The 26,569-nt window shown below is 39.1% G+C and overlaps 1 protein-coding gene across 13 annotated transcripts in view; it reads right to left on the bottom strand.

The window, feature by feature from the left end:
• The window catches only part of L3MBTL3 (L3MBTL histone methyl-lysine binding protein 3), an 87,331-nt gene that overhangs the window by 26,472 nt on the left and 34,290 nt on the right, over positions 1 to 26,569 (bottom strand). For 8 of the 13 annotated variants that reach the window (XM_036316955.1, XM_036316959.1, XM_036316946.1 and 5 more), the window contains 9 exons: positions 25,132 to 25,291; positions 23,662 to 23,809; positions 21,748 to 21,832; positions 20,087 to 20,178; positions 18,099 to 18,203; positions 17,385 to 17,520; positions 15,314 to 15,405; positions 12,569 to 12,720; positions 3,377 to 3,453 (listed from right to left, as the gene is read on the bottom strand). In XM_036316955.1, coding sequence (XP_036172848.1) covers positions 3,377 to 3,453; positions 12,569 to 12,720; positions 15,314 to 15,405; positions 17,385 to 17,520; positions 18,099 to 18,203; positions 20,087 to 20,178; positions 21,748 to 21,832; positions 23,662 to 23,809; positions 25,132 to 25,291 — 1,047 coding nt within the window. Of the gene's footprint in view, positions 1 to 3,376; positions 3,454 to 12,568; positions 12,721 to 15,313; positions 15,406 to 17,384; positions 17,521 to 18,098; positions 18,204 to 20,086; positions 20,179 to 21,747; positions 21,833 to 23,661; positions 23,835 to 25,131; positions 25,292 to 26,569 lie in introns of all 13 variants that reach the window. The other 5 variants (XM_036316952.1, XM_036316954.1, XM_036316957.1 and 2 more) reach the window with 3 other exon arrangements.

Below are 26,569 nucleotides of genomic sequence, written 5' to 3'. Positions count from 1 at the left end.
TGGAAACCAGCTTAAAAAGCGGCTCCTACTGGCCAAATCTGAGAGAATCTAGACATGAAAACAATGCTGGTAACAAATTATAACCCACTGATGACATCAGTAATCTATGGGTTCCACCGATACCAATAAATTAAATGAATAAATGGGAAGGCAAGAAAGCTATTCTTGGCATAGGAATATCAACTCATTATGTACAAGGAGTAATAAAATAAGAAAAATTACCAATTAGCAACTTTCAGAATAATAGTTCATACTAGAAATATCAACAGATGCTAAAATCAGTGAGTGACATAGGAGTGAGATACAGGATATTTATAGACGCTCAAAGCATCTCTCCATAAACTACATTGGTGGAGAAACCTAGAAAATACCATCTTGATCAATTAATGGTAAAAATCAACCAGTACTGAGACAAACTGACAACAACGTGCCACCCGAAAGGATGCAAGGAGAACACAGCCTTGTTTCTATGATTTCCTGCCAAAAACCCATAACTTGGGTCTAACCATGAGGAAACACCAAGTAAACCCAGATGAAGTAACGCTCTACAGAACGAAGAGACTAATCTGCAATCTTCACACACACTGCAGTTATGAAAGTCAAGGAGAGCCTGAGGGAGACTAGAGGGATAGACAACTAAATGCAATGCTTGATCTTTCTGCTATAAATGCCATCACTGGTACAACTGATAAACTTGAATGGGTCTACAGTACTATTCTGTACTATTCTTGCAGCTTTTCTGTACATTTAAAATCATTTTCAAATAAACATTTTAGAGAGTAAATACGCAAGGATTTCTGTGTACACAAACATTTTACAACATATTTTTAAGGACCCCATCTTCCACAATTGAAGTCACATTAAAACTGATTGCATGTATGTGCATATATAGAGGCAAAGAGGTTTTTCTGGAAAGACACAGTGATTATCTTTATTTTCACTCTAAACTTTGTTTTAAGTAGGTCTTAAATATATAATTTCAATAATTCAAAATAAACATTTTAAAAGGCATGAAGACTTTAATTCTAGGGGGAGAAAACAGTAGACTTATTATGTGATCAGACAGAACACAGACATGGCCAGCAAGTGCTCAGGGAACTGATCCACAAAGTAGCAGGGGTTTCAGAGAGCAGCTGATATCAGAGATCAAAGCCAGGCATGTGCCCACAGCAAAGGGACCTAAGAAAGAACACCATTTATGTCATGGAGTGAAAGAGTAGAGTAACATCAGTACAGGCCCTACATGCCAGTCGCATCACTTGGAAGGTTTTCTTTTAAAGCTAATAAAACTGTGTGTATTACAACATATATCACATAAAATTTACCATTTTAACCATATTTAGGGTAAACCATATACTGTATAGTTAGTGGCACTGATTATATTCACAATGTTGTGTGTTTGGCACTTTTTAACATGCAATTCTGTATTTTCTTAATTTGTCAAAAAGCTATATATTTTCTTTTCTAATGAATGGTAAAAGTCCATGAAAGGTTTTTGCCTCACATCAAAAGTCAGCAATCATGCCTTACACCACACCTTCCCAGGTACCTAACCCAGTGCTGTGAAGACATAACCAAGAATCTGTTGTTCACTGGTTCTGTTTATTTACCAGATCCTTGATCACGACCAAAAAGGTGGTAAGGAAAAAAATAAGACTGATATCAAATTGGGAAATCTAAAGGAATCCTCAGCCCTAGCTGGTTTGGCTCAGCGAATAGAGCGTCAGCCTGCAGACCGAAGGGTCCCAGGTTTGATTCCAGTCAAGGGCACATACCTTGGTTGCAGGCTCCTTCCTGGCCTGAGCCCTGATCAGGGCACATGCAGGAGGTAACCAATCGGAGTGTTTTTCTCACATCAATGTTTCTCTCTCTTTCACTCTCTCTAAAAAATCAATGGAAAAATATCCTCGGGTACAGATTAAAATAAATAAAAATAAAGGAATCCTCACAGCAATTTGGATGGTGAGGGTGGTGATCATTATTCACCAGCTCCTAATATTACATGAGTCACAGGACACAGGAGAACTGATTAGAAGTCTTCCAGGCAGCACCACATTTGGGCCATAAAACTGCTAATACCTAGCTTTAACACTTCATGATTTATGGAAATATTCTTTCATCTTCAAAATGGCTCGGTAAATCAGTAAAGGACATAGGCTTCTGTTTCTTCACATGAGAAAACTCAGAAAGTGGAAGGGACTTGCCTCACCCATCACAGGAATGGATGGTCCCCTGAGAATAAATGTCCAGACACTCAGTGAGATACAGTAATGAGGAACTGGGGACAAGCCTAAAAATGGAACCAGCTGTCAGGATGGAACGAGAGACGTATCTGAAGCTCCAAGCTGAGTCTCTGCTATTTTCATGCAGCGGGCAATATCCACCCAACAGCTCCCAGCAAACCAAGGAGCCATCCTTTCCCTGAGATAATGGTCATCTTCATTACTCGCATGAGTGTCCACAAGCAACCTCTACAGCCAAGTGGCTGCTGGGAGCTGATGACCCTGCCTTTTCATATAGACAGTGGTCATGGCACCTTAAACAGTGATGCTCAGAAACTCAATGTCTTAATTATTGTGAAGCCACAGAATCTGTTCTTTAGCACATGAAGATAAACACAAATTGACAAAGATGACTATTTATCAGCAGTTCCACTGTTCCTTGTTAAAGAGAGAGTGAATAAGCTGAGACGGCACTAGGCTGGGGGCAGACAGCTGAAGCACCTGACAACTTCAGCGGGCAGAGAGGTAGTAATCACTACCATAAAGCTGTGAAACCTATTTTCGGAACCAGGAATCACAACAGAAAAAGGAAAAGTGAATGCAGAGTTCTGATCTAGGGAAAAAAACCCGAATCCCACTTCGACATGCACATTGTGCTTTTTGACAGGACTGACCTTGACTCGGATGGTCCAGGCCCCACCCACAAAGGCTGCCCGTATGCCCGTTTCTCCAGGCTCGTCAAAGCCTTAGACAATTCACTTCCATGGTTAGACAATATATTTAAATGAATTTCCACTTGAGAAATGAAAGGTCTTTTAAAAACAGAACTTGCTGTTTTTCCAAACAAGGCAAAGGTAGGGAATCTGGAGACTAAGGCAACGCTTATATACTTTCAGGTGTACTGAGTGTCAGCACTCTACTGCCTGCAGACGGGCGGCCTCTTTTTGCGAATCAAGTTTTACTGCAGCACAACCATGCTCATTCATTTACATACTGTCTGTCGCTGCCTCTGTGTTTCATCTCAACTGAATAGTTGTGAGAGAGGCTGTATGGCCTACAAAGTCAAGCACATTCACTACCTGGCCCTTTACAGAAAACATTTCCCGACTTCTGATATATATGAGAACAATATTAGACGTACAGTAGACACAAACCTGGAGGAGTGATAAGTGCTCTTCTATGTTCTTTACACCAACCAACAGGATGAATGTGTGGACTGGATGCTTCACACCTGTAGATTATATAAATTTAAAAATTATAACTTTCTGGATAAACTGTCAAGTACTAGTAAAAGTAGAAAAACAGTAATTAGAGATTGGGAACACCTTATTACAATCAATCTTATTTGGAAAAAAATTGCTAAACCAAAGGATCTTTCACTCACCTAATATATTAATACCAAGAACTGATCACTGCATGTAAAGGCCATTAGTAGGGTCCCTGATAAGAGCCGTTTTAGGGGAAATGGGGCTAGGAAAGGGCAAAAGCCTGACTAGAGTGGGTTTAAAAGGAGGAAGAAAAGATGGAGACAGCTAGTACAGAAAATATGCTTAAGGAGTTCTGTTCTTCAAGGAAGCAGAGCTATGAGACATTAGATAGCAAAAGGGAAGCTTGCTTGTTTGTTTCTTAAGTTGGGAAATATTTAGGGGAAGCTGGTAAGGCACATATGGAAATTCTCTGTACTATTTTACAAACTTGAAGTTTACTAGTAGAATGAATTCAAAATAAAATGTTTTTTGAAAGGATGGGAAATATTATTCCATTTATTCAAGAAATATATGCTGAGCAACCACCATGATCAGGGCACCATCCAAGGTGCTAAGACTACAACAGCTAGGGAAATAAACAAAAATCCCTGCTCCACTTAGGTACTAGTAGGAATAATTCAATAGACAAGGGTGGCCCACTTATGCAGAACTGACTCAGGGAGGGAGGGGGATCCTGCAGTTACAGAGAAGGGCCTGTCTGTGGGCAGAGATCAGGAAGGTACCCAGCAGACGAGATACTGGAAGCATGCGAACATCCCTTTGACTGTGTCTTTTTCCTCAATGCAACAGGAAGCAAGATTACCAGCTGAGAGAGAGAATAGGTAAGGGGGGGATTGTGAGAAATCTGAGGAGGAAAAATAGGAGTGAAATTTAGTGGTCTGGGAGACTGGGCAAGGATCTGTAGTAGAATTATAGGGCAGAACTAAGGGCTCACTTGAGGTTAGTGGTCATGAAGGTGAAGTCAAACCAATCAGCATGGGGTGTGTGTGTGTGTGTGTGTGTGTGTGTACACGCACATGCACCTCTTTCTCCAGCTATACTCAATTGCCTAGGCACAGGCATACAGCAGGCAGAAAGTTGGATGCAACCAGAGTTGGGATTTTGCCAGGCAAACACAATATTCACGCGAGTACTATAATCCTGCATAATAAGAGTCTAATATGCTAAGTATCCGGTTATCCATTCAACCAATCAAAGCATAAAATGCTAATGATATACTAAGGCTGCTCAACCATTCACTATGATGTGCACTGACAACCAGGGGGCAGACAGTTGACCAGTCGCCCAGTCACTACAACATGCACTGACTAACAGGGGGCAGACACTCCAACCGGTAGGTTAGCTTGCTGCTGGGGTCTGGCTGATCAGGACTGAGCGAGATGGGCCAGACACGCCCTGGAGCCCTTCCGCGGTCCCTCCCTGGCCCCGATCATGCACCAATGGGGTCCCTCAGCCTGCGTCCTCTTGCAATCCGGGACTCCTCGGGGGATGTGGGAAAGCCGGTTTGGGCCCGATCCCGCAGGCCAGAACTAGGGATCCCACCGGTGCACGAATTTGTACACTGGGTCTCTAGTAGTATTACAAAATAAATAGGTATATAGAGGCATATCACAATATCTTTTTTTAAAAGTTGGTAGAACATTTCCCATCTGTATTCTCAAAGATAATAGGCATAATGAAGTTAAAAAAAAAAACACAAAGTCAAAATACTTTAGGAAAATACTATATCTCCCTCTTAGAGATTTATGTAACATATCATTAGCATATTAGACTGTGAAGTTATGCTATAAACAAACCAGTTTCAAATGGTTTAACCCAGCATTTCCTACAGATATTTCACTGTGAAGTGCTACTTTGGCGGGCAACCCGTTAGCATCATGTGGAACAGCAATGTTCTGCAGAACACACTTTAGGAAATGTTGATCTAAGGATGCCAAAGACTCCAATCTTGCTTCATAAACCAGATCTGTTGAGTCCATCCTAAAAGATCAGAAAATCTCAACACAGTCATCTAGATGGGGAACTATAAGATAGAAAGCCAAGAAGGTAATAATGGTTGGGGTTTCTGGTGAATAAACAAGCAATAAAAATAAAGAACTTTCTAAGAAAAAATTTAAGTGAATTACATTAACATATAGGCACCACTTTGCAAATCAACCTTCCTAAGTGAACTGTGAAGAGTAACCGAAGGTGAGTTTATGTAAACCCAACTTAATGCTGATTTTTCTCAAAATTATTTTAGTAGAAAATCCCTTTAAGTGTATAATTAAAGTTTCTTCTTTTCTTCCTTTATTCATTTATCTCCTACCCACCCTCCCTCACACTATTTATATTTTAATCCTTACACCCAAGGATATGTTTATTGATTACTGGGGGGGGGGGGGGGGAGAGACATCCAATGTGAGAGAGAAACACCAATCTGCTACTTCCCATACGTGCCCCCAACAGGGATCAAACCTGCAATCTCTTGGTGTATGGATCGCGCTCCTACCAATTGGAGCTACCCACCAGGGAACAGTATTATTTTTCTTAACCTATACACTAGGGTTAAAGATTTATGTGCATGTCATTTTAAAATGTGAAAGGAAAACAAGCACTATTAGGCCAACAAGTTCATACAGCAACTGGGACATTTCTTACAATATATATTTTCATAAAATATACTTTAATACGCAATTCCTTTAGATGCATTCTGTTATAAACTGTACAGACAAAGCTATGGAGCTCTATTTCCAGCTATACTATTCTTTTCCTAGACAGTCATTTGGCTATTATTAGTAATGATGCATTACCTTTATTTTAGGGGCAGCTGTTAATTCATAGAGGGCTCATTTAAAATGAGAAAAAAAAAAAAAGAAGAAGAACAAAAGAAACATGTAACATTTGTTTAATTTTTTTTTCTTCCCAGGTAATTATCAAGTACTTTTTATAATTATCTGCCAGGCTCATGGTGATTAAAGTAAGAGCATTAGACATTACTAATTCTTTTGATTTTTATTAGATTTCTCTATAAGTTGCAAATAAGAAAAATACTGCGGTATATTTTGACCATGCATTCCTGTATTACCTGAATCTTATATAATAAGGTTTTAATCTTATCTAAATATTTCTCAAAGTCATCATTTAAAATAAACAAGGAAGCCATATCAACCGAAAAAATGAAAACAGCCCTATCTCTATCTAGGTAACTTAAACCCTCTCAATAAGCAGACAGGACTTCATTCAGAAGTCGGAATGCTGAGGAATCCTTTCAGCTACTACTGTAACACAAGTCATCTTAGTCCCATCTAGTGTTCAAAAGCAGAAATGTAACCAAGAAGAAATACAATGAAGAACAGCTAATGTAAAAAGTTTGCCAAATCTTTGATTGCTGTTTCTCTCTTTTCTTTTTTGGGGGGGTGGGGGTGGGGCGGGGGTGGGTCTAAGTACATCATCAAAGAAATCCACTTCAAAAAAAATTTTTGAAGTCCATTTCACAAGTGCAAATTAATCATGAATGAAGGCTGCTAAAATCCAGTCAGACCCAGACTGGTAGATAATAATGGAAATAATAATTTATGAAAAACCCATGTTTATACTGTAGGAAGAGTGAGTAGACATTAAGATCCTTATTTTATGGAAACAGAAAGAGGTTAAGTGATTTCACCAAGTCCTCGGGTTGAAAAGAAAAAGATCCTGGTTTTAGCGGGCATAGCCAAAAGCTAAATAAAACCAATGCACACGGGCACTGGGCTGCACAGACCTAGGCAGAGAGACAAAAACAGCTTCAAGACACTTACATAAGGAAAACATCAAAGTCTTCATTTCAAGCAATAATGGCTTAGCTTCTTGAAGAAACACAGGACACTTGGCTCTCCCACTCCCTAAATCCAGAGCATGAGGGCTGTCAATTTATTTTCCGGTGCCATTCTTTCCTGGCTCCCACATGTGCTGACACTTCACAGCCTCCATCACTCCACTCCGTCTACCAACCCCTGGACCGCACTGGGCTGAGTCGGCGAGTTCTCCTCTGATTCCCAATTCATTTCCAATCCCATTCTCCACAGTAGCTGTTTTCAATACTATGCATTTCCTTCTTAAAACTCAATCGGACCCTACCCTGTTTAGCTCAGTGGATAGAGTGTCGGCCTGTGGACTGAAGGGTCCCAGGTTTGATTCTGGTCAAGGGCATGTACCTTGGTTGCAGGCTCAATCCCTGGCCCTGGTCGGGGCGCATGCATCAGGCAACCAATTGATGTGCCTCTCTCACATTGATGTTTCTCTCTGTCTCTCTCTCTACCTTACACTCTCTCTAAAACAAACAAACAAACACCCCTAAAACTAACAAACCCAATTGGAAAATATAAAGATGCCATCTCATTACCCTAGTGCAGTGGTTGGCAAACTCATTAGTCAACAGAGCCAAATATCAACAGTACAACGACTGAAATTGCTTTTGAGAGCCAAATTTTTTAAACTTAAACTATATAGGTAGGTACATTGTTATTAACTTAATTAGGGTACTCCTAAGCTGGCCTTTGCTAAAAACGTCCTCAATCTGATTGAGGCACGTTCGCTGAGGTCGACCCCTTCCAACTCTCCCATCCACACTCGTCTTGTATACTTGTTTCGTCTACCTCCTTTCCGAAAACCAACTTCTGTGCATGAGCCACGAATTTTCAATTGCACTGTACGTGTGCACCCACACGTGGTATTTTGTGGAAGAGCCACACTCAAGGGGCCAAAGAGCTGCATGTGGCTCGCGAGCCGCGGTTTGCCGACCACTGCCCTAGTGTGTTTTCCTTTAATTTCTTCATTTTCTCTAGGCTGAGAGGGAAGAGAGTTTGTCCTATCCCAAGGTTATCCTGGTGCCCCCAACTGTCCACAGTCTGGATAGCTTCCCCCTTTCCCTCCACAGCGTGGCTTGTAACCAGGCTCAGACTCTGCAGCAAACCCTCCTGAGGTGGGCTTCCCCTCAGCCATATCCACTTCCACCTTCAGGCCAAACTCCAGCTGCTTGATGCCCCTTAGAGTCATCTCTTTACTCTTTGCAAATTGGTGTCTGCTTCTAAAACCCTTCCTTTAATCCTCACATGAGCTATGAGATCCTATGAGATAGGTATTGTTGTTAATCCTGTTTGTACAAGAGTTAAGCCACTTACCTGACTAGATTGGCTGCCATTCCCCAAACATACCCTTGTTTTCTCCCCCACTCCCACCCACCGGGGGCTTAAACACAAGCTTTCCTGGGCCAGGAAAATTCCATGGCAACATCTAAGTACCGATTCCTATCCTCCTTCAAGGTCTAGCACAAATCCCACGTCCTCCAAGAAGCCTTCCTGAAGAACTCTCCCGGAGTCTGCCAGCCCTTCCTTCCCCATGCCGACTGCCAGCAAGCAGCTGGTTCTAATAACCAAGCACTAACCACCACCTACCCTGCAGCCCAGACATCGGAGTGTTCCTCTCCCTCCCCAGATCCTGAGCCCCTCGGGGCTGAAGTGCAGCCGCCTGGGTTTCTTTCATCTGGGGAACTCATTCCTGTCGCCAAGGGGGCTCCCCAAATTCAACAGATGACAGCAAACCTGTTACCTTTGACATTTCTCTAAGATACTGACAACATGTTGCAAACATTACTTTGAGGACACACTAGAAATTACTGTTACTCTCAATTTGTGAATGTAAAAGCTCCATCTCTAAAAAAACAACAAAAAGAAACAAAAATGTTCACTGTCCACTTAAATACACTCAGTAAAAGGCTGCAGCCGCCTGTTTGGTCCAATTCATTCACTCAGTGCTTCTCTTTTTCATGGGTCTGTTTGGTGCATTTCGCCCTGACTCACAGGAGCACCAGACCGAATTCAACGGCTGAAGCTGCAGCCTCATGCCTCTAGGTCTGTCAACTCAACAGTCAGCCAAGTCCTGTTTTTCATGCCTTCCTGGTTCCCAAAAGACGAGATTTTATGGAAAGAACATTTCTTAAAAATTACATTCCTTCCCAGTGCCTGGGGGAGCAGAGGGAGTGACACCTTCTCCCTGTGCTCCGAGAGGAGCCCTGCCCAGGCAGCAGGAAGATGAGGAGGGGAAGAGGCGGCCCCTGCCTGGAGGACGGGGCACCCGCACTGCGATGCCTCCCCGCCCACATCTTCAAAGTCCTTGCTAGTTCAATGTCCTGTGATATTAAGGATGATTCTAAGTCCAATGACTGTCAGGGTATAGAATTAAACAGAAACCCGGAGGTAAGCCAGTTTTTATTCTAATATATACGATTTTCCTTTTTAAAAAAAGATTTCAATCTTACATAGATTTAAATTTTACATTGTGTTCCTCTCAGAAAGTGATGTTTTATTGCTACCAAACATGTAATATCACAAATGTGCGTGTGTTTTTAAATTTCTACTAAGGTAAAGAGATAAAATGATTATCCAATTCAAAGAAGAAAACAAAATCTCAGTTCCAAACTATTTTAAACTGAAAAAGGCAATCAATTTGTAACCTCAATTACGTACTTAAGTAATTTATGCAGAAAAAAAATATTTCAAAATTCAAAGATCAAAGAACATAATATTTAAGTGGGCTGGAGAAATTCCAGCGCACTTAAGCTATTTTCAATGTGCCTCAATTGCATACTGATGAAGAGAACACTGTATTCTTTTTCTGACAATTAACAAAATATAATTTCATGTCAACAGTTAAGTATAAGTAAATCCTCAGAGTACATTCCATCCTAAAAATGATTATTTTGTGCTCATTAAAGTACAAAATCAGAGCTACAAGAGATCATTTTTTTTCTCTCTGCTCTTTCTAAAAAAGAACTCAGGATCCTTCCTACTCTCTAGGCATCAAACAAATTCTTCTAGACTTCCTCATCACTATTACCCGGAAGTATGTCAAATAGATCTTATGTCAAATAAGCAACTTACACTTTAAGAGCCCTGTAAAATAACTAAACATTCACCCATTTTGTTTAAATCAAGCAAAACCTAAAAACAAAACCATTCTCCCTAAATGAATCAGAACTTCAAAAACAAAAAGCTCTCATTTCAACAAATCATTTTATTTTTTCCATCATCATTATCCTCTCTCTGTCCTCTTCCACCTCCACCCATCCCTTATCTCTGCAACCACCACACTGTTGTCCATGTCCTTGAGTTCTCTCTTATTTTTTCTTTTTTTATCAATCCCTCTAATAATTGCTTTAAAATTTCATCTATTAATCAAAGGACTAGACCCCAGTCATCACGTTGGTACTGCCATCATCACGGCACATTAAACACAGGTGGGGAGACGTGTATTTGACCCAGAAGGGACAGACTGACATCATTTCTAAATTTACAGTTTCTCATCCATTCACTCACTGAAGATCAATACAGATAATTTTAAATGACACAAAACCACCAATTTACAGGGAATATGAAGAACAGAAAAACATGGTAAGCAATATGACAATGATTCAATCAGCAAACCCAGACTATGGGAGACTCAATAGGATAAACAACCTGGTCTCTTCACTAACAGTTATAAGGAGAAGAAAAAGATACAGAGGAATTGGAATCTGTACTTTAGAAAAGATCAAGAGGCCCTGCTGGTGTGGCTCAGTTGGTTGAGTGCCAAAACCTGTACTGAAAGGTTGCTGGTTCGATTCCTGGCCAGGGCACATGCCGGGCTGCAGGCCCCATTGCCAGTAGGAGGTGTGAAGGAGGCAGCTGATTGATGTTTCTCTCTCACACTGATGTTTCTCTCTCCCCCTCCTCCCTGCCTCGCCTTCTAAAATCAATAAAAAGGTCAAGAGGTACATCCAAGAAATCACACAGTGTGCACCTCATCTGGACCTAGAACCATCAAACTAAAATAAAGCTCAAGACAACTGGGTGGAATGTTTACATATGTTAGTAACACGATAGCATTTATAACATTATATATTTAGAAAAAAAGAATCTCTATCTTTAGAAGTTACATAATGAAATATTCACAGATGACATGGTATGATATCTGGGATTTGCTTTAGAACAATCCTGGAATTGAGATTTTAGGAGTAAGAATGCAGAGAAGACAAGAGTGGATATAAATTGGTAAGTGCTGGTGCTGTGTAATGGCGGCAGGAGAATCACTCTATTACTCTACTTTGGTATATACTTGAAATGGTCTATATTTCAACAAAGGTTTTCACTGCAAACTGAATAAAAAGATATTCTTTGAGGAAAAATTATTATGCTTTGGAGAAAAAATCTGGGGAAAAACACACCAAGATGTTCAAAAGTAATTGACTCTGTGATGTAAACATAGAATTACTTATCTATATCTTAAAAATTCTATAAAAAGCATATGTAACATATAAGTGATTTTTAAAATTGAATAGCAAATGACTTTCAATATCTCTTTTTTAAAATAATGCAAGTAAAACTGATGAGTGTCTAAGAATCCAAGATATCTATCACTGCTCTAAAATTTTATCATTTCAAGTTTTCTCTAGAAGGAACTAAACACTTCAGAAATGCCTTTCATCAGGAAACTGAATTATAATAATCAATGAACATGAATTCGATATGTAAAATCATTACTTTAATTACTTAATCAAAATATAATGGCTTTATTATAATTATTTTATAATTATAATTTTATAATATGTTGCTCTTACTATATTATGTAGTATATCCAAACACAATAAGGATTAAAAACAATATTTCTCAATTACTATATTTGTATTCAGTTATTGTAAATGGTTAAATTAGCTACTAGGCATAAAAATATGAGAGATAGATGAAAATACTTATTTAAAAAATAAGGGATGACACTCAAGCTTGCAGGGGGAAGCTGTGAGTCTGTGTGTGTCACGTGTGAGCACATGTTGGCATGGGGTGCACATCCACAGCAAGAAGTCAACTAAAAGACAAATCACAAAGTAGAACTAAAGGGTGCCATTTAGAAATATACAACGTAGGGAACAGGAAAAAGTTAAAGATTTGAAGTAGAAAAGAGTGGGGCAGCTTTTTATTTTCTGTTCAAACTTTGCATTACGATTGTTTTTAAACCATGCACCTGGTTTACCTGGATAAACACTAAATTAGAAAAAGCACCCACTGCAATGGAAAAATGTCTCACCAATAGTCATAGCTCTCATCCCAGTTGTCAAAATGTACCAGGAAACGATTGTCCACCATATCTGTTACCGTAGCAACACAGATAAACGCAGGGTTCTTTTTGTCTACAGCTTCAAGCTTCATTCCAACTCGGAAGCCTGATGGGATCACTGTCTATGAAACACACAGATTTAATTAGAGATGAGCACACACTCAACAGTGAGACCCGCACCCTCCTCTCTGCATCTCTGGGTGAAGGTGTGGCGTCCACCAGCTGGGTCCACATCGTTTAAGAATCAAGCATCAGCTTTACAGCAGGGTCACTTTCCAACAGAGCAATAAGAAAAATGCCCTGTTGCTACACCCAATTAACTGTCCCAATTAACTATGTGGAACTCAAAACTAAAACACCCTCAGCCTCACAGAGTTTAACTAATATTAACTCGGTTTTGGTACCTTAGACAACTATAGTAGTTAGGCAAGTCTGATTCACCAAATAAATTCCCTTTCTGTTTTTCTCTTCCTTGATTATAGAGTTAACAATGAAAGTTATTTTACACAAAATAACTAATTTTGCACTTAGTAAGTTAAAAATGTGTGAGTCAGTACACATTCATTCCCATTTCTGAAAAGATTTCTCAAAAGAGTACTGAAAGTAGGTCATCTTCATAAATGAACTGGCTGTTAATATATACAGCTATTCAAATAGTTTGTAATATAAGAAAATCCACAAATTATTAGCCATCTGGGACATGGAGCTAAGATAATAAAAAATTCAATAAAATTTAAGTGCTTAAGGGGCAGTAAAATGTAAACTTTCCTTATAATCTTTTGTGAGGAAAAGTATCCTAATCTCAGAGAAGTGTACTTGGGCATCAATTATACCCATCACAATACTTCTGATCATCTAAAAATAAAATCCTTCTGCCCGGCCAGCATGGCTCAATGGTTCAGCGTTGACCTACAAACCAGGAGGTCACAATTCAATTCCAGGTCAGGGCACATGCCCGGGTTGCAGGCTCGATCCCCAGTGTGGGGCATGCAGGAGGCAACCGATCAATGATTCTCTCATCATTGATGTTTCTATCTCTCTCTCTCCCTTCCTCTCTGAAATCAATAAAAATATAATTAAAAATAAATAAAAATAAAATCCTTCTGAAAAATACTGATACTATCCTAATTACTTTAAGCAAAACAGATGCTGTCTCTCTTTTTAGTATAAATATACCATTTTCATTACAAACTATAGATGGCCCAGTACCTGAAAATGTTAGAATTCAGTCCTGGCTAAATTAAAGAAGCAGTCACTGATGCTACAAAGATACTTTGTAGCATACTTTTAAGTCCTGAAATTATCTATCAGAGTTCTGACCATAAATATTTGAATATTCTAAGGTAGAGTAAACTACAAAAATTAATTGCATCTTAGATACCAATCACATAACACAAGATTAAGTTGTGTGCTAGCAAGGCACGGAATTTAAGAAGACGGTTCAAGGCAGTTAATCAAATCCCCAACTGAAGTCTTCATCAGAGAACCAGGCAGATTGAGGAAACTCGGAGTAGTGAGAGCAGGCCACTGGGTTTTCCACCTAACTGGCCTTGTCTTGACAGAAAATACCTACTAACAATGCAGAATTTACATCCCAGCAATTAAACTATCCATTCAATTAAGATGCTTTAAAATATTAACATGGCTCATTTGATTTCTATTACACACACACACACACACACACACACACACACACACACACACACCCTTCAGTTCTCTAATTAGACCAGGCTTATGTTCAGTTTTATCAGAGAATCTTTTAGCCATTCCACTGATGCTGAAAACAACAGGTTAAAATCATTTCCCAAATGGAGGGTATTTGGGCGGGGGTGGGGGTAGGGTTGGAGGAAGAACATCTTCCCTAGTCCTCATACATATTTTCATTTGGAGGGAATGTTATGGAAACGTTACTGCCTCTTTCCACATTCACACTCGCTGTTACCTGACTGGTGAATCTGCAAGAAGGAACAGGTCATACTCTATAAATGTGGGAGGGTGTGTATGCCCTGGTCCAATGCTCCTGGGTTTGGGAGGTGAGGCAGGAAGGGCCAGTAAATCTCTTTAATTCTAGGGCTCAGAAGCAAGAAGCTCATTTGATAGCAGATATAGGCCATGCAACTGAGCCCTTACCAGTTACAAAGACAATATTTTGGTTTTCTACCTGCTTGCTCTCTGTTCTTTCCAATTGGATCAGAACTTGGGCCAGGAAGAAGAATGTAAGGTATCAGGCTTCCTCAGAGATGTCAAATGTAATGGAAAGTCGTAATACAGGTCAAGAAGGAGAAAGTACACACACATCAGATTGTGCTGCTGTTATACTGAAAATAAAGCTAGAAGCTAGAGTGAAGGCAAGCATACAAATCCACACATGGCTCTACTCGTCTCACTATGTGAATCCCACTGTAGCAGCACCCTGAACAGATGACAGTAATAATAAAGTATGCCATCAATTTAATTTTTTATGCACCTTAACTGTAAATTACACCTGCATTTTGTACTATGTTGCCTGCTACCATTCAATAAAAAAAGACAACCATGATATGGCTATAAAAAAGTTTACTTATGAAGATTTTAAGCTAATTTTAAAATTTAATTACAGTAAGAGTACTCTATTTACCAAAGCAATAAAATTTTAGTTTCTTGCTATCACTTGGAATTTATCCTACACTCCACAGCCACTTTTTTTTTTTGAGTAAGTATTTTGGATGTACTTACTATGTTCTGATTCTCAAATAATGACTTGGGAGCAGCCTGAGCTTTACATGTCTTCAGGTAAGTCTGCCAATTAAATTCTTCTTCTTTATAACCTAGGGCAAGAAGATATAAACAGGCTTAGTAACATAGCAAAATATTTCACACTTAGTTTTCCATTCCCACTTTTTTAAAAAATATATATTTTTATTGATTTCAGGTACAAAGGGAGAGAGAGAAACATCAATGATGAGAGGAAATCACTGATTGGCTGCCTCCTGCACGCCCCGTAATGGGGATCGAGCCCACAACCCGAGCATGTGCCCTTGACCGGAATCGAACCCTTCAGTCCACAGGCTGATACTCTATCCACTGAGCTAAACCATCTGGGGTCCATTCCCATTTTTATCTGTAATTCAAACATGCCAAAATCAGGAGATCAAGTGATTTTTTAAAAAAATATATTTTTATTGACTTCCAGAGGAAGGAAGAGGGAGAGAGAGACAGAAACATCGATGAGAGAGAATCATCCATCGGCTGCCCTGGGGATCGAACCCACAACCCAGGCAAGTGCCTGACCAGAAATTGAACTGTGACCTCCTGGTTCATAGGTTGACACTCTACCACTGAGCCACACTGGCAGGGCCAAGTGGTTTTTTTAAACAGACAAAATTTAAATCATATTTCATAACTATGTATTTTTATACATAGGTTGTGTTTATTTACAGCAAATTATACTATTTTTTTTCAATTCTGAATAAACAGTAATGGATATAAAGAAAAGGTTAAGGAAGTAAATACATATTATACTTAGGTATGCTTCTTTTATTACCCGGGCATGTCTATCAGTATTTAGGTAGAACTCCTTAGCAGTAGGCTAGTGATCTGGGATAGTCAAATTCTTTATTTTTCTTTTACCTACTCTATTTCAGGAGACTAACGTGTAAGAATTAATGGGAAGCTGGAAAAATAGTAATACAACAATTTAAATCTTTTTGACCTATTACCACAGGATTGATAATTCAAGACTTATGAAGTAAGCATGCTGGTAAATCAGAATAATGGAAATGTCCTTGCCTTAATTTTCACAATTTCATGCTTAATATTGATAAAGCCAACCTTTCCTTACAAAAAGGAAATTTAGCATTTTATCTTCTCTGCTCGTGTGCTCTCTGCTACTTCCATTAAAAGCATGAAAAGAACAGCTAGTAAGTCACCATATATAAGCAGTCAATTCACATAAAGGCTTACAGATTTTCTTTTTTACCCTCATATTTTTCTATATGCTTTTGTTTAATCTCTCAGCTATTTGAAAATACCATCTTGCCATTAATTTTTCACTTAAAACCAAAGGATGCCATTAAAAAACAGTAACCATGAGACAGGCCCAAAATATCAAACTAGTAACCGGGATCTTTTGTATCATGTTAACACTACTATTGCAATAGCTGAAAAAGGAAGGAAATATGCCATTATTAAACAAAGACATGGACTGAAAGATGGTATCTGTTGTTCTCGGATCTTTATGTAAACATGAAACAGGCAAAATTATTGGCAGACTGTAAAGAACTCAATAGTAAAAAAATAATTGCTATTAGTTCAACCACCGTCTAAACCAATTTTTAGTGTTATATTGTCCTTTCCCATCTGCTAAATATTGACATCTATATATTCAACGCGTGATTTCTTGAGATTTCATATACATTAAAATATGAGTAAGTAAACTTAATCTTGTAAACGGGTTAGAAGTAATTTTTCAAATCAGCTTTTCCAAGTGTGTGTGTGTGTGTGTGTGTGTGTGTGTGTGTGTATATATATATATATATATAATAGAAATCTGTAGCTAAAATTTATTTGTAGTCAAAATTAAGTATCATGCAAATGTTATTTTATATGCAAATAAGTACAAGGACATAGTTTATTCTCTTGAATAGGATTCTACTTTTTTTTCCTTTCACTCTAATGAATGTATTTGCTCATCAAGCTTGAATTTGGGCCTATCTGAATTATAGAGACTGAATTCTTAAAAATTCTAAATCAACAGGTAAAAATGTTTTTATAGAATTTAAAATATGAAACCAAAAAGTGACAATACCTTTGGGAGGGTGGAGCTTATGGCCAGTTTTCTCACACCACCCAACTGGGTGAATATCCAGAGCGTCTGCATTAACCCAGAAGTCATAGTAATCAGGATACCCATCAAAGTGCAGCTTTATCCGGTATCCACAAACCTGAAATAGGTGGCGGTTGATTAATTAAAAAACAAACACACGCAGAATGCTGTGTGCATGGACATCCAGTATGATACAGCTTATGTTCATCAAAGCCCCCTCATTAACAGCAGCAAACACAGGCAAACACATGACAAAACCCAAAGGCAAAAGCTATTATGTATATGGGAAAGGCTGGGCTGCCGTGTTCTGGCTTCATCCCTGGTTACATCAGGAGCATGGATACGGGGCGACAAATACTTTTCCCACATGCACACATCCCCTCTCATTCGCACATCACCGTGGGGGGCTGGCGTGGAAGCAGCCAGCCCAGAATAGGGCACACGGCTGCTGCGGAGTCCCAGAGCGCCTGCCCTGTTGCACACTGTCTGTGTGCTGGCTTCTTGTCCTTCATAAAGTTCTACATGCAGTGATATCCAGCCAGACCAAGGCTAGTACAGACACAGAGAAGTCAACAGGTCCTCTTTCTCAAATAATGACTTGGGAGCAGCCTGAGCTTTGCATGTCTTCAACAAGTGGCATCTTTTCCCATTATTAAAACTCCATAGTCACCATGTTACTTTAAAAATAAAGCTTACCTCAGCCACTGTGAGGACGCAGTACACGGACTGATGCTCAGGGTCCACGCCTTCTAATTTCATGCCAACTTTAAACCCATTTTTGTTATATGGAAAGGATTGATACTACAATGAAAAATGACAGCAGTTTTAGTATTTTATCCTGAATGTCTAATTAAAATTGTGAATAATTACCATTCTTAAATAAAGTCTTTAACCAAATAAATAAATAACTTTTAAAAATTCAAAAGACAAGGATCACCTCATGATCCAATGGAAAATGGATAAAGACTACAAAGAGGTCACATCAAAGAAAACTTAAATGTTTTACATATTTGAAAAGATGCTCATCTTCACTCATAAGAGTCATACAAAAATTACACAAAAATATATTTCACCTATCAGGTTGGTAATGATAAAAAAGTTTGATAACACTGTTGGCAAGACTCTAGGGAAACATGCACACAGACATCACTAGTAGGGATATAAGTTGCAATCTCATGATATCCATTAAAAAAGAACACTTTCTTCAGCTCAGCAATTCTAATTCTAGGAAATTATCCAACAGAGATAACCATATGTGCAAAATGGCAGGTGTACAAAATTATTCATTAAAACATTTACATGGCAAAAGATTCGTGTATCTATCTTCCATATGTACATATAGTATTCCTTCTTATGTCTAATCTATAATAACTTAAGGCGCTTCCTAAAGGTTGACACATATATCATATATATGTATGTGTCATATATGTCAATATTTGTCACATGTCAATCCATAGGGAGCAGCTTAAATTATTATGGAACAGCTATAAGATTGAATTTTATGCATTAATATCAAAGAATGATAAAGGAAATAATTAACTGAGATGGAATAATTTCCAAATTAAGTTAACAAAAAAGCAAAGTCCAAAAAACAATATGAATGACATATGTTTTTATTTGGTTTAAGAGGGGAAGAGGATTTGGATCTACATACATTGCTTATCTCAACCTCTGAGACATGCTGGCTGGGTCTATATATAAAATTTCTTTTTAAAAAATGTTAAAAGGCTATTCCTCAAAGGACTGAAGTTACAGTAAATAATTACATAGAATAAGTTCAAAAGTGATTACTACTGTTTAAATTAAATGTTACTGTAGAGAACTCATCCTAATATTTACTTGTCATACTTTTTTAAAAAAAAGCCCTAAATTCCTACATATATAACAAGATATTGATGGCAGACTTATTACGTACTATGATTAAATATTAAATAATTTAAGCCAGGAGTCAACTTATAGTCTATGGGTCAAATCTAGGCCACCATCTGTAATTAAAGTTTTATTGGAATACAGCCATATTCATTCACCTACATATTGTTTATGGCTGCTTTCATTATAGCAACAGAGCTGAGCTGTAGCACCCGAGACCAGATGCCCACAAAGCCTAAAATGCTTGCTCTCTGGCCCTTTATTGAAAGGCCCTTTGCTGAACCCTGTTTTAGCCCAGGAGCAGCAGCTCCTAGCTAGAATTACACTTGGCGTCTATACCTTTAACTGATTTTAAATTACTTATGATACAATATTTTCACTATAGTTAATAAAATATAGTAATTCATTTTTAGATTTTTGTTGTGATATTATGTAAACCTCAGTAACGCATTTCTATTCTCCCAAAGCCTTCACGTTGACATGAAATTTCATGCCAGTTTTTCTTTATCTACTAGTTTTTTAGTAATAGCAAAAATATCTCTTAAAATTGAGTGAAAGCTGGTAAATGCTGAGAGAAAAGAGCATGTGTACAGCTATGTGCCTATGCACACAGCTTGGGGGAGAGGGAGGTGTCATGTATTGATGCTAGCTGGCCCTGCAGGTACCGCTCCACATAAATATACACATGCAAAACAATATGCTTGAGAAATCATCCCGTCACAGGTCCTAAACAGACAGCGGACATGGCAGTGCCGACTCCAGATAGTACGGCAGCTCCGTGCCGTCAGACACAGCGCTCTCCAGAGCGGCCGTACCTCCTTGAATAGCTTCGCTGGCACTGCCACAGCCTTTTCCTCTTCCAGGTAGGATGCCCAGCACCAGGCCTTCTTTCCTTTAGGAGGCAAACCTGAAAGGGAAGTGAGATTAAGATGACAGAATCTCCAAGTCTAAAACATTCGCAGATGTGCATTGTGAACTCTCACTTCCCTAAATACCAGTAGGCCTGGCTCTTCTCTTACTACCTCAGCTGGTGTTCTCAGTCTCCTGTCTTGGCTCCTCTTCCAAGGAAATGAGAGTGAAGCAGTGAACTGCAGTGTGTACCTGCAGCCTTGAGGGTAGAAGACTCAGAAGAACTCAGAGTAATGGAAGAAGACGCAGCAGAAAATCAAAACAGAAGAGTACCATGGAAATTACAGGAAGCAGGTGCTCCTGGAGGCAGGATGCTCAAAAACTAAGAGATCAAGAAGTTGAAAACTAGAAATGGCCAGCGCACTGAGTGGCTAGGGAATGGCTGCCAATTGGGGTAAAAGGGAAGAAAATCGATTCAGTGAGGGACAGATTTTGAGCAGCAAACGAATACATGTGATAAAGATACGGTGTCAGCTAACATCAATTTTATTTGAGATTAACTTGGCAAATAATGGAAATAAAAGGAAAATGCAATAGCTTGATAGGTAACAAAATTGGGGGAAAGGTATTTTAGGGATGAGATCTGAACCAGCTAGGGTGGAGCTCATGAAGAGAAAAAAGTCTGAATTGCTAAGGAATAAAAGTAAATGACTAAAGAAACAAGGTCCCACGGGGGACATGGCCCTGAGAATAGAAATGAAGGTGAAGGGAGAAAAAGATTAATGACATCTTTGAGGCAAAGTGCTGAGTAACTGAGAATTTATTCCCTTTAATCTCAGTGACATAAACTAGAAGCCATCTCCCCCAATGGTAAAAGTTAGGCTGTGTGCTTGAGGCAGGTGGAAATGTTTCAAACGCTTTTCTTTCAAGGCTTAAAAGATGAACAAGCAAGGAATGCATCCATCACAGAAGAGGAACACTGGGTTCATAGTCCTGATTTGTAGGGACAACATGACTGGGCGGGGCGGAACTGGAGCTGCACAAGGGGAGTGACCTAACATGAAGGCCTGGCCAGGCCGATGTGGCAGGTCAAGGGGATAAGGCCCAGCAGCGGACACTGGGGCTCTAGGAGAATGACGTGAGGTCCATGCTGAATGAGGTGGGAGTTCATCCACTCAAGTGTTCAAGGGAAGGGCCTGAGGACTGGATTCCTCTGAGAATAAAGTGTTGCCAGAGGAACAATGAAAAAAAAAAGAAAAGGTACCATATTAGGAGGCTGTGGTTTGAGAGAAAACATTAAAAACTTAAAACTTACACTCTTAGGAAATGAACAAGAACATAAGTGTTAATAAAAGTGCAGAAATAGATGAAACCTACTTGATGCTCAAATAAAGTAAGGTGTTCTCGTGTTTGCCCGGACACTATTCGAAAGTTACTAACTTCCCTTTTTCCCTTACCTATTTCTTCAAAACTATAATCTTTACTGATAAAATTTAATTTAAAAAAATCCCAAAGTAATACTTTAGCTGCCCTAATGTGCATTACAACTAAAACTAAAACGTCTACCCACATGAAATATTTTAAGTTTCATAAAGTTGCAAGTAAAGCCTTTTCTTCATCGACTCACCCTGCTTTAATACAGCTGAATCACCGCGTCTTTTCCTTCGGGCTCTCTGTGAACCCCTCAGGATTCTCCCATCTTGTTTGTTCTCCTACAATAAGAGAGAAAACTACGATTTTCTGAAAGTTTGTGAAACTGGCACCAACAAAAAGTTAGAGCGCTATCAGAAAGCATTATTTGTTTTGTACTTTTCTTCAATTTCACTTCCTAAGTTTTAAGGAAAGTAAGGATATATGTAACTTGAGAGCTATGCTGCTTTTGGCCTAAGGTCATCACAAAATAAGAGCATTTTCAAGAACTACTCTGTAGAATAGCAGGGATCCTGTTCCTGCCTCCTTGAACCCCTTTCTCCTCCTAGCTCCTGGGGCCCTCTGTTCCGATATTCCTCACACCTCCCCGGCCCTTCTTCTCAGTCCCTTTGCTAGTGTCTCTTCCAACCCAGCCCTCTTCTGCTCTCTATCTAATCTCTCTCCCTAAGTTTTAAAGGTCACCTGCCTACCAGATATCCCCAGTCCATACTCCATACTCATGCATACACCTGCCTACTGGATCTCCACTTGGATGTCTCATAAGCATCTCAAACTCATGATGCCCAAGTATCTCCAGATTCCACACTCCAGCCTTGCCTTCCCGTCCTCAGTAAAGGGCATCATTATCCAGTCAATGGTTCAAGCCAAAGGCCTAAGAGTTAGCCCTGATTATTCTCTTTCCCTCACACACCAGCAAACCTATCTCGAACAGATCCCAAATCCCCTCTTCTATCTTACATAGCCCTCTTAGCTGGTCTACTACAATAAAATCCTAACTGGTTTCCCTCATTCCACTTTTGCTCTCACCTGGCAAAGCTAGAGTGATCATTTTAAAACATAAATTATATCACAGTATTTCCTTGTCTTTAACTTTCCAATGGTTTCCCATCACACCCAAAATACAATGAAAACCCATTACTCTGGTATACCATAAAGCCCTCCATGGCCTGGACCTCTTCAGCTTCACCTGACTCCACTCTCGACTGTATTGTCTCCTTTTATTTCCTCAAACAAAGCATGCTGCACATTACTGTAGGAACTTTTCCTTAAGCTGCCCCACTTCCCAGAGGGCTCCTCACTCCTAACTTTACCAAGCTGACTCCTTCTTAGTATTCAGATCACATTGTTCATGCCACCTTCTCTGGTAGGCCTCCTTGACAACCCAACTTAAAATAGCCAATCCTCAAGCCCTATTGTAATTCTCAGCAAAGCACTTATCACAGGCTGACATTTCTCTTATTTATTTTATTATATGTTCCCTTACTAAGAATGTAATGTCCCTGTGAGTAGAGACTTGTCCCGCTGCTGTCCTGTTCATCCTGTATTCTCAGCTCCTAGAATAGTGACTAGCAAATAAAAGTTGTTCAAAGTTGATCTTAAGGAAAATGCCCCAAGACCTTAAAGTTCTCTTTTCCTAAGAACCATTAATATATACTTTAGGAATAAGACATTTATGTTTTAATTTGCATACTCTGAATTAGTTCTCCCTAAATATACCTGACACTGATGTGCCATTTTCTATCTATTCACATAGTTTTTATGAGATCTGTCTGCAATTTACTAAAATGGGACTGGGATCTTGCTATTGAAAGAAACTAAAGGTTCATTATCAAAACTGAAGGTCTACTGTTGCCTCTTTCTCTCCAGCAATAAGCACAGAAATTCCTACTTCTTCACCCTAAGAAAGGGGTACTATTATTTACAATTCCCATTTTGAGATGAGGACAGCAACAGAAAGAATAGGTAGATAATGTGCTGATGGTAACACAGAGAGCCGCTAAGGCAGCACTTGAAGTCGGTAACTAGCTGTAGAGCTAGTGCCTTTGACCATGGTGCTACCCACTTAGGAAACACCCCCGTATTCCCAGGTAGTCCCATAAGAGATATTAACCATTTCGTCGTCTCTCTCTTCTGCATCCTCCTTGGAGTCTGCTTTCAGGGATAGCTTTGGTTTTTTCTTCCGACTGCACTTAGGGTCTTCTTCCTCGTTGTCTTCTCCTAGGTCCCTTTCCTCCTTCTGATCTCTGCTGCTTGTAAACCCAAAATAATGACAGGAAACAATACCTATCAAACATCTACATGGTGAGTATCAATGCAAATTCTTTTAAAACATCACCCACCAAAGGAAAAATATTTAACCACCAGGATAAATGTGTAGACATTAGAATATCATAGGTAGGGAACATGTCAAACCATTATCATGTATTGTGACACTGTCAAGGTTAGAAAGTGGAAATTAGCTTCTACGTTAATTTCAAAAGGAGACCAGCACTATATGTAAAACAGAGTCTCACAAGTTTAAAATAATTTGTCTTTCACATTTGCAGCACATACTAATAAAAGAATCAATTATTGCCCTAGCTGGTTTGGCTCAGTGGATAGAGCGTTGGCCTGCAGACTGAAGGGTCCTGGGTTTGATTTCGGTCAAGGGCACATGCCTGGTTGTGGGCTAGATCCCCAGCAGGGGGCATGCAGGAGGCAGACAATCAATAATTCTCTCTCATCATTATTTCTCTCTCTCTCCCTCTCCCTTCCTATCTGAAATCAATTTTTTTTTTTTAAAAAAGAATCAATTATTCAAAGATATTTTAGTCTTCAGGGCAACTTTAAAACTAGGATTTATCAATTATTAAGAATAACAAGTCCAAATGAAAAAGGCCAAGTGTAACTTTGTAAAATATCAGTTGGCCAACAAAAACAGACAATTCACAAGACTGTGCTAATTAAAATACATGGGAAACTCCAGTGAAATATAAATGTCAAGTCATTTATTTATAGCATACAATTATATGCAAGAAATACATCTTCTTGGTAATATGCTGAATTCTGTCAGATAACCCCCAAATGACAAAGTCACACCACTGTCAGTCACAGCTGATGTTCCTGTCTCGTATTTCTTAGTCTTCCCTGATATCAGCAGTAACATAATTCATTACATTACTCACTATGGTCTTCATTCAGTTGATTTCCAATCAGCTTTATTCCATTTGTAGAGTTTTAGCTGAGTTACCTAAGAACCCTCCAAATATAAACAAAACTGTGTTTCAATAAACATCAGTATCATCAAAATATGTATGTGACCCAGAGAACTTTAAATACTCTGAGCTGAGAAACAATCAAATTCGTGTAAACAAATGGCTAAAGAAAGAGGCAGAAGTTGTATTGCAGGTAAAACACAGGCAATAAAACTCAGGTCAGACATGACTGAGGTCACCAGGTTGAGTAATGAGATGGAGATCCATGTGTTTCTACAGGAAAAGTCTTGGAAAAAAGAAAGGGCATGAAAGGGTGACAGAGGTCAGAGAGCCATGACCATGGACTCTAAAACCCATTCTGCAAATGGAATGGAACAAAAACCTACTTGTCTTTGATATGCCGAGTACAATTCTGGCTGCAATAGTTTCCTCCAGAAAGACATTCATCTACGTTGCCATACTGACAACAGTTCTCACAGAACGGAAGCCCTTCTACTTTTACTGACTCCTTCAACCTGAAGGGCATCCCAGTCTTCTCTGAAAAAACTAGAAGATGGAAAGAAGAGAAAAAAAATTAAAACCATGACAGAACACATTCCAAAATACACTTAAACTTTTTCTTCTAATAATTTTGTTAGCAACACAATAAAAGAATGTTTGTTGAATGAATGAATGATCAAATTCTAGGATTTGGGAAAGAGAAGAGGATGAGCTTGGCAGAAATCACTCAAATCATTTACATAACAAAACAATTCTGCAGAAAAAAAGCTTGTCTAAGGCTTTTTCTACAGCGTTTGAAGTAAAATGAAGAAAATTTCATTAGTCACTAAATTCAGAAAATTAAACTGTCAATCTTTACAATCCTATTTTATAGATGTGTCTTTGACAAAATTTAAAAAGGGTTATCTATGTTATTTCATGTTTATTACATTTTGATGAGTAATTTTGTTTTACTAAATTGGTTAAATCAATGTTTCTCTGTTTTACTTTTAATGCAGCAGATCTCCTGAATCACAATTATCCAAATCGTTTAGGAACGCACATTTCCTTTCGCCTGAATCATTAGGCTAATCATTCATTCAGCAAACATTTATCAGGCACCAATTTAAGCTAGGCACTGGAAATGACAGTACAGCCCTCACCCAAGAGAACTCACAGTCTAGAAGAGTAGACGGGCAAGAGAACCAGTATTTGTAATAAGAAGGGACACATGCAGTAATTGAAGCACAAACAGGTTCCAGAAGTAGTACAAGGAAGACGTGAGTCAATCGGCCTGGGGTGAGGTCAGGGGAGGATTTTCTGATATAAAACCTCAACAGGGTTTTAAAAGCCAAAGAGGAATTTACCAACTGGACAAAGTGAGAAACAGTATCCCAGCCAGAAGAAACAGCATGAGCGAAGGCAAGGATGCATGAAGCCACAGGATGTGCTGGCAGAATTACAGGTAGCTCAGTGCCGCTGGCACTGCCAGAACACAAAGTACAAAGAACAGAACAGAAAGCAAAGAGATAAAGCGAGCAGGTGGGTGCAGGCCACCCAGATCTCTGTATGTTTTGCTAGAGATAAAAAAGAATTGGTGAAGCGTCAGAGAAGCAATCTACACAAGTTCCTCTAAGTTCAGTATACAGGATTAACTGGGCGAAATTAGAAGCAGAATGATTCTTCAGGAGATGTCTGCACTAGTTCAGGCGAGAGTTGGTAGGACCTAAATTAAGCCAGTGGCAGTGACAATAGATAGAAAAGGCCAGATCTGAGACATATTTAGGAAATAAAAAACCAAGAGGATTAAGTAACAGGCTATGGGGCTGGGGGGAAACACACTCA

The sequence above is a fragment of the Myotis myotis genome, unplaced genomic scaffold (genome assembly GCF_014108235.1).
Source record: "Myotis myotis isolate mMyoMyo1 unplaced genomic scaffold, mMyoMyo1.p scaffold_m19_p_7, whole genome shotgun sequence".
Lineage (NCBI taxonomy): Eukaryota > Metazoa > Chordata > Mammalia > Chiroptera > Vespertilionidae > Myotis > Myotis myotis.
The sequence above is the reverse complement of the archived record's forward strand: the minus strand, read 5'-3'. Positions and strand labels throughout refer to the sequence as shown.